This window comes from Pseudophryne corroboree, chromosome 8, assembly GCF_028390025.1.
Source record: "Pseudophryne corroboree isolate aPseCor3 chromosome 8, aPseCor3.hap2, whole genome shotgun sequence".
NCBI classification, from domain to species: Eukaryota; Metazoa; Chordata; class Amphibia; order Anura; family Myobatrachidae; genus Pseudophryne; species Pseudophryne corroboree.
The window spans coordinates 55,515,727-55,529,437 of record NC_086451.1 but is presented as its reverse complement, the minus strand read 5'-3'; the positions used below and the strand labels follow the sequence as shown (position 1 = coordinate 55,529,437).

At 45.0% G+C, this 13,711-nt stretch overlaps 1 protein-coding gene across 5 annotated transcripts in view; it reads right to left on the bottom strand.

Moving 5' to 3' along the window:
- Positions 1 to 5,937: 5,937 nt before the first annotated feature.
- The window catches only part of PHF8 (PHD finger protein 8), a 111,940-nt gene continuing 104,166 nt past the window's right edge, over positions 5,938 to 13,711 (bottom strand). For 3 of the 5 annotated variants that reach the window (XM_063936406.1, XM_063936408.1, XM_063936407.1), the window contains exon 22: positions 5,938 to 11,796. In XM_063936406.1, coding sequence (XP_063792476.1) covers positions 11,705 to 11,796 — 92 coding nt within the window. In that variant the 3' untranslated portion in view covers positions 5,938 to 11,704. The remainder of the gene's footprint in view (positions 11,797 to 13,711) is intronic. The other 2 variants (XR_010182956.1, XR_010182957.1) reach the window with 2 other exon arrangements.

Below are 13,711 nucleotides of genomic sequence, written 5' to 3'. Positions count from 1 at the left end.
TAACCCGATTTTTGTAACTATGTACAAGTAATGCAGATAAACCGCACTTGGGATGGGCGCCCAGCATCCACTACGGACTCCGAGAAATAGAATTATCGGTAAGTAAATTCTTATTTTCTCTATCGTCCTAGTGGATGCTGGGGTTCCTGAAAGGACCATGGGGATTATACCAAAGCTCCCAAACGGGCGGGAGAGTGCGGATGACTCTGCAGCACCGAATGAGAGAACTCCAGGTCCTCCTTAGCCAGGGTATCAAATTTGTAGGATTTTACAAACGTGTTTGCCCCTGACTAAATAGCCGCTCGGCAAAGTTGTAAAGCCGAGACCCCTCGGGCAGCTGCCCAAGATGAGCCCACCTTCCTTGTGGAATGGGCATTTACATATTTTGGCTGTGGCAGGCCTGCCACAGAATGTGCAAGCTGAATTGTATTACACATCCAACTAGCAAAAGTCTGCTTAAAAGCAAGAGCACCCAGTTTGTTGGGTGCATACAGGATAACAGCAAGTCAGTTTTCCTGACTCCAGCCGTCCTGGAACCTATATTTTCAGGGCCCTGACCACATCTAGCAACTTGGAGTCCTCCAAGTCCCTAGTAGGCGCAAGACACCACAATAAGCTGGTTCAGGTGAAACACTGACACCACCTTAGGGAGAGAACTGGGGACGAGTCCGCAGCTCTGCCCTGTCCGAATGGACAAACAGATATGGGCTTTTTTGAGAAAAAAAAAAAAAACCACCAATTTGACACTCGCCTGGTCCAGGTCAGGTTCAAGAGCATGTTCACTTTTCATGTGAGATGCTTCAAATCCACAGATTTGACTGGTTTTAACCAATGTGTTTTGAGGAATCCCAGAACTACGTTGAGATCCCACAGTGCCACTGGAGGCACAAAAGGGGGTTGTATATGCAATACTCCCTTGACAAACTTCTGGACTTCAGGAACTGAAGCCACTTCTTTCTGGAAGAAAAATCGACAGGGCCGAAATTTGAACCTTAATGGACCCCAATTTGAGGCCCATAGACACTCCTGTTTGCAAGAAATGCAGGAATCGACCGAGTTGAAATTTCTTCGTGGGGCCTTCCTGGCCTCACACCACGCAACATATTTTCGCCACATGTGGTGATAATATTGTGCGGTCACCTCCTTTCTGGCTTTGACCAGGGTAGGAATGACCTCTTTCTGAATGCCTTTTCCCTTAGGATCCGGCGTTCCACCGCCATGCCGTCAAACGCAGCTGCGGTAAGTCTTGGAACAGACATGGTACTTGCTGAAACAAGTCCCTTCTTAGCGGCAGAGGCCATAAGTCCTCTGTGAGCATCTCTTGAAGTTCCGGGTACCAAGTCCTTCTTGGCCAATCCGGAGCCATGAGTATAGTTCTTACTCCTCTACGTCTTATAATTCTCAGTACCTTAGGTATGAAAAGCAGAGGATGGAACACATACACCGACTGGTACACCCACGGTGTTACCAGAACGTCCACAGCTATTGCCTGAGGGTCTCTTAACCTGGCGCAATACCTGTCCCGTTTTTTGTTCAGACGGGACGCCATCATGTCCACCTTTGGTAATTCCCAACGGTTTACAATTATGTGGAAAACTTCCCCATGAAGTTCCCACTCTGCCGGGTGGAGGTCGTGCCTACTGAGGAAGTCTGCTTCCCAGTTTCCATTCCCGGAATGAAACACTGCTGACAGTGCTATCACATGATTTTCCGCCCAGCGAAAAGTCCTTGCAGTTTTTGCCACTGCCCTCCTGCTTCTTGTGCCGCCCTGTCTATTTACGTGGGCGACTGCCGTGATGTTTTATCCCACTGGATCAATACCGGCTGACCTTGAAGCAGAGGTCTTGCTAAGCTTAGAGCATTATAAATTTACCCTTAGCTATATTTATGTGGAGAAAAATCTCCAGACTTGATCACACTCCCTGGAAATTTTTTCCTTGTGTGACTGCTCCCCAGCCTCTCGGGCTGGCCTCCGTGGTCACCAACATCCAAAACTGAATGCCGAATCTGCGGCCCTCTAGAAGATGAGCACTCTGTAACCACCACAGGAGAGACACCCTTGTCCTTGGATATAGGGTTATCCGCTGATGCATCTGAAGATGCGATCCGGACCATTTGTCCAGCAGATCCCACTGAAAAGTTCTTGCATGAAATCTGCCGACTGGAATTGCTTCGAAGGAAGTCACCATTTTTTTACCATGGCCCTTGTGCAATGATGCACTGATTTTAGGAGGTTCCTGACTAGCTCGGATAACTCCCTGGCTTTCTCTTCCGGGAGAAACACCTTTTTCTGGACTGTGTCCAGAATCATCCCTAAGCACAGGAGACTTGTTGTCGGGATCAGCTGCGATTTTGGAATCTTTAGAATCCACCCCTGCTGTTGTAACAGTATCCGAGATAGTGCTACTCCGACCTCCAACTGTTCCCTGGACTTTGCCCTTATCAGGAGATCGTCCAAGTAAGGGATAATTAAGACGCCTTTTCTTCGAAGAAGAACCATCATTTCGGCCATTACCTTGGTAAAGACCCGGAGTGCCGTAGACAATCCAAACGGCAGCGTCTGAAACTGATAGTGACAGTTCTGTACCACGAACCTGAGGTACCCTTAGTGATAAGGGCAAATTTGGGACATGGAGGTAAGCAACCCTGATGTCTCGGGACACCAGATAGTCCCCTTCTTCCCGGTTCGTTATCACTGCTCTGAGTGACTCCATCTTGATTTGAACCTTTGTAAGTGTTCAAATTTTTTTAGATTTAGAATAGGTCTCACCTAGCCTTCTGGCTTCAGTACCACAATATAGTGTGGAATAATACCCCTTTTCTTGTTGTAGGAGGGGTAATTTAATTATCACCTGCTGGGAATACAGCTCGTGAATTTTTTTCCCATACTGCCTCCTTGTCGGAGGGAGACCTTGGTAAAGCAGCCTTCAGGAGCCTGCGCAGGGGAAACGTCTCGACATTCCAAACTGTACCCCTGGGATACTACTTGTAGGATCCAGGGGTCCTGTACGGTCTCAGCGTCATGCTGAGAGCTTGTCAGAAGGGTTGGAACGCTTCTGTTCCTGGGAATGGGCTGCCTGCTGCAGTCTTCTTCCCTTTCCTCTATCCCTGGGCAGATATGACTCTTATAGGGACGAAAGGACTGAAGCTGAAAAGACGGTGTCTTTTTCTGCAGAGATGTGACTTAGGGTAAAAACGGTGGATTTTCCAGCAGTTGCCGTGGCCACCAGGTCCGATGGACCGACCCCAAATAACTCCTCTTCCTTTATACGGCAATACACCTTTGTGCCGTTTGGAATCTGCATCACCTGACCACTGTCGTGTCCATAAACATCTTCTGGCAGATATGGACATCGCACTTACTCTTGATGCCAGAGTGCAAATATCCCTCTGTGCATCTCGCATATATAGAAATACATCCTGTAAATGCTCTATAGTCAATAAAATACTGTCCCTGTCAAGGGTATCAATATTTTTAGTCAGGGAATCCGACCAAGCCACCCCAGCTCTGCACATCCAGGCTGAGGCGATCGCTGGTCGCAGTATAACACCAGTATGTGTGTATATACTTTTTATGATATTTTTCCAGCCTCCTGTCAGCTGGCTCCTTGAGGACGGCCCTATCTATAGACGGTACCGCCACTTGTTCTGATAAGCGTGTGAGCGCCTTATCCACCCTAAGGGGTGTTTCCCAACGCGCCCTAACTTCTGGCGGGAAAGGGTATACCGCCCATATTTTCTATCGGGGGGAACCCACGCATCATCACACACTTCATTTAATTTATCTGATTCAGGAAAAACTACGGTAGTTTTTTCACATCCCACATAATACCCTCTTTTGTGGTACTTGTAGTATCAGAAATATGTAACACCTCCTTCATTGCCCTTAACGTGTGGCCCTAATAAGGAATACGTTTGTTTATTCACCGTCGACACTGGATTCAGTGTCCCTGTCTGTGTCGACCGACTAAAGTAAACGGGCGTTTTAAAACCCCTGACGGTGTTTTTGAGACGTCTGGACCGGTACTAATTGTTTGTCGGCCGTCTCATGTCGTCAACCGACCTTGGCGCGTGTTGACATTATCACGTAATTCCCTAAATAAGCCATCCATTCCGGTGTCGACTCCCTAGAGAGTGACATCACCATTACAGGCAATTGCTCCGCCTCCTCACCAACATCGTCCTCATACATGTCGACACACACGTACCGACACACAGCACACACACAGGGAATGCTCTGATAGAGGACAGGACCTACTAGCCCTTTGGAGAGACAGAGGGAGAGTTTGCCAGCACACACCAAAAACGCTATAATTATATAGGGACAACCTTATATAAGTGTTTTCCCTTATAGCATCTTTTTTATATATTTCTAACGCCAAATTAGTGCCCCCCCTCTCTGTTTTAACCCTGTTTCTGTAGTGCAGTGCAGGGGAGAGCCTGGGAGCCTTCCCTCCAGCCTTTCTGTGAGGGAAAATGGCGCTGTGTGCTGAGGAGATAGGCCCCGCCCCTTTTTCGGCGGCCTCGTCTCCCGCTCTTAACGGATTCTGGCAGGGGTTAAATATCTCCATATAGCCCCCGGAGGCTGTATGTGAGGTATTTTTAGCCAAAAAAGGTTTTCATTTGCCTCCCAGGGCGCCCCCCTCCCAGCGCCCTGCACCCTCAGTGACTGCCGTGTGAAGTGTGCTGAGAGGAAAATGGCGCACAGCTGCAGTGCTGTGCGCTACCTTAAGAAGACTGAGGAGTCTTCTGCCGCCGATTCTGGACCTCTTCTCGTTTCAGCATCTGCAAGGGGGCCGGCGGCGAGGCTCCGGTGACCATCCAGGCTGTACCTGTGATCGTCCCTCTGGAGCTAATGTCCAGTAGCCAAGAAGCCAATCCATCCTGCACGCAGGTGAGTTCACTTCTTCTCCCCTAAGTCCCTCGTTGCAGTGATCCTGTTGCCAGCAGGACTCACTGTAAAATAAAAAACCTAAGCTAAACTTTTCTAAGCAGCTCTTTAGGAGAGCCACCTAGATTGCACCCTTCTCGGCCGGGCACAAAAATCTAACTGAGGCTTGGAGGAGGGTCATAGGGGGAGGAGCCAGTGCACACCACCTGATCCTAAAGCTTTACTTTTTGTGCCCTGTCTCCTGCGGAGCCGCTATTCCCCATGGTCCTTTCAGGAACCCCAGCATCCACTAGGACGATAGAGAAAATGGCAATTAATTTATTCCCACATAGCAAACATACAGGGCTGTACACACAGTACAGATGTGTGCTGCGGGATCTAGCACAAACCGCTCGGCAAACAGCGTGATGTGTGCTTAGCGAGGGGGGACAGCTCACTTCACACAGCAGTGAAGTGCGTGATCTACTAGATTTGGCATGCATTCTAGAGTAAGCAATAGCTATGGGCATACACACTGAGAGATCCACGCTTAATTTTTAAGCAAACTAGTCAAATTGCTTAGAATTTGAGCACTGATCTCTCTGTGTGCACCCCCCTTACCAATAAGCCTACATGAACCGAATTACCTATACATTGGTTCAGTTTCCCAAACTCCACCATTACAGTCCAGGTTTTAAGGATATCCATGCTTGAGCACAGATGAATCGATGAGTACCGCTGTCAGTCTGGTTTATCCATCTGGACTCAAGCATGGATATCCTTAAAACCTGAACTGTAATGACAGAGTTTGGGGAAACTCTGCCCTGGTCAATGTCTGGATCTTGTGGGCTGCCACCAACTCTTTAATAAAGGTTGCCGACCCCTGGGGTACAGCAATCATTGCTGAATCATACAGTGAGCTACGACAGGATCAGATGAATAGCAAAACTTCAGTTATATATTGAGAGACAAGTGTGTGCGTCTCCACACCTCCGGAAAAGGATTACATTCCTTATATTAAATAATTAAAAGTCAAAGCAGGCTAAAAAAAAAACAGACAGACAAAGCACCGTGAAAGCAGGTTCAGGCAGCTGTATTCATTTATAGCTACTTATGGGGAAACAAGACATTCTAAAAAAATATATAAATTACATTAGTAAACAGAAACCCGGACATAGGAAAAGCATTTTAAATAGCTGCCTGACAATATTAAGCCGATGCGCAAACACAGTGAAAAATGAATTCACACATCTTAAAGTTGTTTGTTCTTTTAAAAAATAATTTTCAGTTAAAAAAAACAAAAAACGATCCACACAAAACGTACAAACCACTAAAAGAAAAGAAAAACCCTTTCCCCCTTGGCTGGTTAGTCGTATAGTTTTTCATCCACGGATATTGTGTAGTCTTCCTGAGCTGATCATGGTTTAGAATACAAAACAAAAAAGAAAATCACAACTTAAATCATGAATGAGCAAGACAAAAGTACAAACTATAATAATCACAGAAAGGGGAGGAGTGACTGGGGGATGTATAAAGAATAATACTGCAATAAATCACCAACAGATACTTTCGTTGGTATTCAATTTAAGTCGGAACTGCTGTCTTGTCAGAAAGACGTCAGTTTCCGACTTTTTTAGGTCGGATAGTGTTCCAACCTATTCAATTGGGCTGCCGTTTTTCCGACAGGTCGGCAATTCCGACTTGTCAGAAACACGTGGATCGGCAGATTAGCCGCAGATCCACGTGTTTTGTCAGATTCGCGGCCAAACCAGACAGGTTTTAGACCCGTTTCCAACAATGTCAATCCGACTTAAAAAAAAAGTCGTATGGACATTGTCGAGAACAGACAAATCCAAATTGAATACTGAAATATCGGATCTTTTCTGTAGGATAGGATCAACATCAATTATATACCCCTATTAGTCTTTATAAATCCCTGAGCTACATGCTACCCATTGTGAAAGCTATAACCAAGCACTCTAGAAAGGCAACAGCGTTAGAACATCTAGAAACGTGAGTGCTAAGCGATATATATATATATATATATATATATATCATGTAGGTGTGTATATATGTGTGTGTATAATATATATATCAGATACACATGGAAAGTGCAGCTATTACTGCAGCTTAATGTCAGTAACATGTACCTTACATATATACTACATAGTGCAGCATACTGAATGTATCTTAAGACACGTAAAAAAGATTTCACTGATCTCTATGGGGAGCTATTCCATGCTTTCCCAAAGCTAGCAATTCATTCTATTTCACATAAAGGGCGGTATTCAATTGTTTGAAAAGTCAGTTGGGTGTCTGTTTTTTCCTATCTAATAGACAGGAAAAAACAGGCACCCAACCGACTTTTCAAACAATTGAATTCCCCCTAGTATCTGAACTGAGCAGTGTAATGCAGTACACCATTACCGTACCAAATTTGGGCAATAGGCACGCCATCCTAGGCCAAATTCAAATTTATCACTCTTTAATTGTAAGCAAATGAACGCAGATTTTTGGCATAACAACTAACGTGGGGTAGTCCTGAGCTTATCCCAAGAACAATGTGATATCTAGGGAGCTACAGTAGTTACACACAATGGTATAAGTTTTATGTTGAGCACTGTCCTCTTGAGAGGGCACTCGGACTTAGCGGAATACTTTTGAGCTAGGAAATAGCAATTTCCAAACGTAAAAATCCACTCCCCTAATAAATCTGAATAGAGAAGGTGGATCTCTTGAATGCATGAATGCAGATGAGCATGGTAAGTGCACTGTTACATTGTAGAATGTACAACCTCATTCAAATGTAATTACTTGTGTTAGGACCTGGAATCATTAAGAAAATAGTTAATGTCTTGGTTGTGCTAAAAATAAACTGGAAAACCCCCCAAAACTAATCGGCTATATTTGTGTGAACTATCATCCACTTGACAAGCCCACGTAGGCCCTACCTGTACCTTTTACGCAGGGACAATAAAATAAATAACACAGTGGCCTTTACCAGGAGTACTACACTGGATCTAGGACTATGAGTATATAGATTTAAGGGTAAGTAGGCTAAGTATGAAAAGCCTAACTATACGCAAGCCTCACACGTCATACTATCAACTTTACATGAAAGGGCACTACGGCCTTTATGTATTTAACTGGAGACATTCAATTGCCACAAGATGACTATCAGCACCCAGCTATGCCCCCCCCCCCCTTACTTACAGCCTATTAATCTTGGGGGCATATCCAATCAGCTATGCGGGTTTACCATATGTGTTTGACGCATGCAGATAATCAGTTTTTCTGCATTTTCTCCACGCGGTAATCCATAGATTCCACATTAAATGCTGGAATCTGTTTCCCTGAGTGCTAAACCCCAGAGGCTGCAATCTAAGCTCCTGAGGCTGTGTTATGCATGGGGATGCAGGACCTAATTGAATAGGTCCGGCCTGTCAATTAGCCACTGGGCAAAGTCTGCGGCTAATTGCGTATGACCCTTAAGGGCATATTCAATTAGGTTCAAGAATAGTAAAAATCTTGCACCTGCTGGGTTTTTCAGGCAGGCGCGAGATCCTCGTTGTTCAGTTGGTTGCAGGGTTTTTGAATTTGAGTTCTGGGGCATTTTATTTTTCCCCGCAGCCCCAACGCATGACCAATTATTCCTTAATTCCAAATTATTATTTTTTTTAGGGAAAAATGGTTTGGAATTTAGAAACACTGAATTTGACATCAGATAAGGACCACTTGACCCATCTAGTCTGCCCATGTACACGCATACATTTGCACACTAAGGTTTTTTTGGGAGCCAATTAACCCAACTTTTGGATTGTGGGAGGAAACCAGAGTACCCGGAGGAAACAGACGCAAGCACGGGAACAATACATAAAGTACACAGTTAGGGCCATGGTGGAAAGCGAACCCATGACCTCCGTGTTGTGAGACAGTAATGCTGACCATTACACCATCTTTACTGCCATTGCTCTGGAACCCCTGTGGCAAACCCCCTAATGACTAATTAAGCAATTGGAAGCTTCCAATTTGTTTAATTAGTCCTTAATTACTCACCTTCCACAGCACTACCTCCTCCTCCAGTGCCAAGCATTGCACAGAGACAGCATCCAGGAACTGGCTAGACACAAGACAGGTATGTACTAGCCCTGCACCAGCTCACACACACACACACTACCTCTCCCCATATACACTATTGCCACTACCCTGCACCCTACTCCCCACACACAACACTTACCTTCTCTGGCCGGTTCCTTCTTCATGCAGGAAAGCACAGGAGCCGGCCTAGCGGTCGGAGGATGCAGCAGCAAAGCACAGATGACAGCAGAGCGTCTGGAGCAGGGGAGTCTTTTTTTTTTTTTGCTCAGGCACTGCTGGGATTTCAACGCAGTAAATCCTTCATTTAAAAAATAAAAATAAATTGGATACCACGGTATCGGAGCATGCATACTCATGGTAATCCAAATTTGGTTGTGAGGTCTGCAAATTATTTACATGGAAAACCTAGCAGCCAATTGAATATGCCCCTTACTGTCATTATGAGACAATCTCACCACCCTATTACCCCACACTTACTCCTGGTAAGGAACATGTAAAAATGTACTCTCCAGGCTGTAACTCCGGTGCCTTCTGATGGTAGAATTTTTTAACCCTTTTCCAGGTTTATAACCTTTTAAGCTCCAATGACCTACGATCTCTCACTACCATATCACTGCTACATATAGACTCTTCCATTGGATTTATCAGATCCCTAATCCGATACTGTTAGTGGACTCCCTCACACAATATCTTAAGTATAAGCAATTTGTGCCTGTAAACATGAATGCTCACCTCTGTCTTTAGGCTGCTGAATACATAGGGCTTGACTCAGTAACGACCACATAAAATAAAAGGAGCAAAGAAAGAGAAATTTACTCCTGGACAAACCATGCTGCAATACAGGGGCGCAAATGCATTTATTTGCATGCAGGGAAGATACGGACTGCTTTTGCATGTAGCAAATACTGGGCAGCTTTGGTTTTACAATGGAGTTTAGAATTAAGCTAGGACACATCCCTTCCCAAATGTAAACCGGCCCCACTGGCAGTGCAACATGGTGTTACCAAAACTGCTCCTTTTTTTGAGTCGTTATTCTGAACCAGACCCACAGACGGACACCTGTGATTAGTCAGCCTACAGTATTATTCCTGCAATGACTCAATAACCTTGGGCTTGCCTAGAACAACACATGTGAAAACCTCACCTATCAGTTAAAGAACAAAGGAAAGGTTTATACAGGGAAACTTGTGTGTTCTGGGAATATTAACAGGATGGATTTATTAAAAACACACCATGTACAATGTATGGAACCAGCAAATGGAGATGGGATGGATTCGCCCCTGATGTATGGGGCCGCATTCTTGCATGAAGAAGCATTCATTGTAATGACAGGTTAGTCACCTTTGAAACTGGCCCAAAACAGGTTTCTGTTCTGCCAAACACAAGGGCTGTCCTCGCGCTAAGGCTGGACCAGATGTCCACCATTACGTTAACAGTATTATACAGCAGATCATTTCCGTATCATATCCTCCTATTATATTCTTATCCAGCTGGCACGGCACTGCAGTGCCATAACACGCTGCTTGTATGTGTGTTCTGCAAAAATATATAAATAAGAAAAAAAAAAAAAAAAAAAAAAAACTGGCGCCAACACCGATATGAAAAGTAAGAATTCGTCATTAGGGTAAATCTATAAATAAGGAGTGTGTTACTAAAACTATTCTGGAAACAGTGCTATAAGAGGTCCCTAGTACTCTCATGAATTGTGTCTTGCTTGTAGTTATGCCTTCTCAAAACTTGTTTACAAGTAAACGTTGAACAAGAATAAGGAAGTATAATGTGTGTGTGTGTATATATATATATATTACACACACGTATACACATATATTCACGCACACAAGTTAGGGTAAAGAAGATGAAAACTGAGGGTCTGCAGATCTGAAGTCCAAGCCAGAGAATTTTCCAGTATTTCAATTTGAGTGTCCGCACTTCTGAAGTCTCAATCAAAAGGTTTTGCTACTTCATATAAATGTCCCCACACATCCACAGACACCTTCACTCATGATAACCAGATCCGTTCAATGCAAGGGCCGAGAGCAAAACATTTCCATATTCATGATCTCAAAGCAGTGATGGGAACTTTCCCAGTGGAAGTAGGATCGTGGCGGCGGGAGCGCACTGTAGTGACAGACAGCAAACCTGACATCCACGGAGCAAGTGTAGAAAGTTAGGGTGTCAGGAAGTAGGCGGCTATAGTTTCACCAGTCTTGGATGACATGGTTCGAACAATGTCTAATGCGTATGGGTCATATGAATGAAATAGGAATTCATCACAAAAAGAAATTAAGCCCAGCTCAACAGTCACTGAAACTTGCTTTTGCTTGAAGAGGTTCCCGGAGACCTAGAAAAACGAAGACATCAGCCACCTTCCCACACCTGCCCTGTCTGACCGACATGCTTACAGTGTCTAATGTGGAACCCATAACGTTGGTGTAAAATGGAACCACACGAGGTAAATAAGAATTGAAGCACAAATATCAGCTCTCCTGTGTCACGAGGGGCTTCTTTAGTCTTTCTCCCACTACGTTCTAGGTACGTCTGTGAGGACCCTGCCTTTTTGGTTTGTGTTTCTCCATAAAACATGTACGTTTTGTGTGTACAGTACATAAAAAAATATGTGTTCAGCACAGCTAGGGATCCAGCTCTGCATTCTCTGCGGGCTCTGTACCGTGGTCCTAGAAGTCTATTCATCCATATTGGAGAAAAGGGACCAGCATAGAGTATAAGAGGAAAAAGTCACAGCAGAAGCAGCTTTCCATTCCGGTGGATCTTCAAGATCTTGCCCAGACGTTGTTTAGCAGTTGCCAAACCTTTCTTGGGTCGCTTCCCTGGAAACGGCAAAACACACAAGAAACTTAAATGTACTGTTTACAATAAAATCATCACAATGCACTTCCAACGTTAGCTGATGGAAATGTGAAGGCGTTTTAATAAGACAATTCTCTTTTTCTGATCTCTGTAGTTGCAAGAACAAAAATAGGATTTGAATTACCTACCGGTAAATCCTTTTCTCGTAGTCTGTAGAGGATACTGGGGTTCCATTTAGTACCTTGGGGTATAGACGGGTCCACTAGGAGCCATGAGCACTTTAAGAATTTGATAGTGTGTGCTGGCTCCTCCCTCTATGCCCCTCCTACCAGACTCAGTCTAGGAAACTGTGCCAGAGGAGACGGACATACTTTGAAAGAAGGATATAAAAGGATAGTGGTAAGATTCCGAACCAGCACACACAAACAAGAGGAAAGGCATGTTAACCAAACTTGAAACAGAAACAGCAACAGATGAACCAAACAACAATACTTAACCAAGTAACACTGCAGGAAGAACGAAGCACTGGGCGGGCGCCCAGTATCCTCTACGGACTACGAGAAAAGGATTTACCGGTAGGTAATTAAAATCCTATTTTCTCTTACATCCTAGAGGATACTGGGGTTCCATTTAGTACCATGGGGAAGTACCAAAGCTCCCAAACCGGGTGGGAGAGTGCTGAGGTTCCTGCAGAACTGACTGACCAAACTGAAGGTCCTCAGAGGCCAAAGTATCAAACTTTTAAAACTTTGCAAATGTGTTCGAACCTGATCAAGTAGCTACTTGGCAGAGCTGTAAAGCCGAGACACCCCGGACAGCCGCCCAAGAAGAACCCCCCGACCTAGTCGAGTGGGCCTGAACAGATTTTGCAATCCTGCCGTGGAATAAGCATGCTGGATAATGAGCCTGAACCAGCGTGCAATGGACTGCTTAGAAGCAGGACACCCAATCTTATTGGGATCATAGAGAACAAACAGCGAGTCGGATTTCCTGTGACGAGCTGTCCTCTTTACATACACCTTCAAAGCCCTCACAACATCCAAAGACTTTGAAGTATCAGAGGTGTCTAACAGCCGGAACCACAATAGGTTGGTTTATGTGAAATGCGGACACCATCTTCGGAAGGAACTGCTGAAGAGCTCTGAGTTCAGCTCTGTCCTCATGGAAAAAAATAGAGGCCCCTATGAGATAACGCTCCCAGTTCCAATACACGTCTTGCAGAAGCCAACGCCAACAGAGTGACGGTCTTCCATGTAAGATATTCTACGTCTACCTCCTGTAAAGGTTCAAACCAGTCCGATTGGAGGAACTGCAGCACCAAATTGAGATCCCAAGGTGCTGTGGGAGGCACAAAGGGAGGCTGGATGTGCAGAACCCCTTTCAAGAATGTCTGGACCTCAGGAAGAGACGTCAATTGTTTCTGAAAGAAAATGGACTAAGTCCGAAATCTGGACTTTTATGCAGCCCAGACGTAGGCCCACATCCACACCCGACTGCAGAAAAAGCAGGAAACGTCCCAGATGAAATTCCACAGCAGAATATTTTCTGCTCTCACACTAAGACATATTTCTTCCAAATACGGTAGTAATGTTTAGACATTACCTCCTTCCTGGCTTGGATCATAGTCGGGATGACCTTGTTAGGAATCCCCCTCCTGGCTAGAATCAGCCGTTCAACCTCCATGCTGTCAAACGAAGCCGCGTCAAGTTTTGATAGATGAACGGGCCCTGTTGCAGGAGATCTTCACAAAGAGGTAGAGGCCACGGATCTTCCAGGAGCATCTCCTGAAGGTCCGCGTACCAGGCCATTCTTGGTCAATCCGGAGCAAAGAGAATTGCTTGAACCTTTTCCCTTTTTATCGTTTTCAGAATTCTTGGGATCAGCGGAAGTGGAGGGAACACGTACACCATCTGATAGACCCATGGAGTTGTCAGA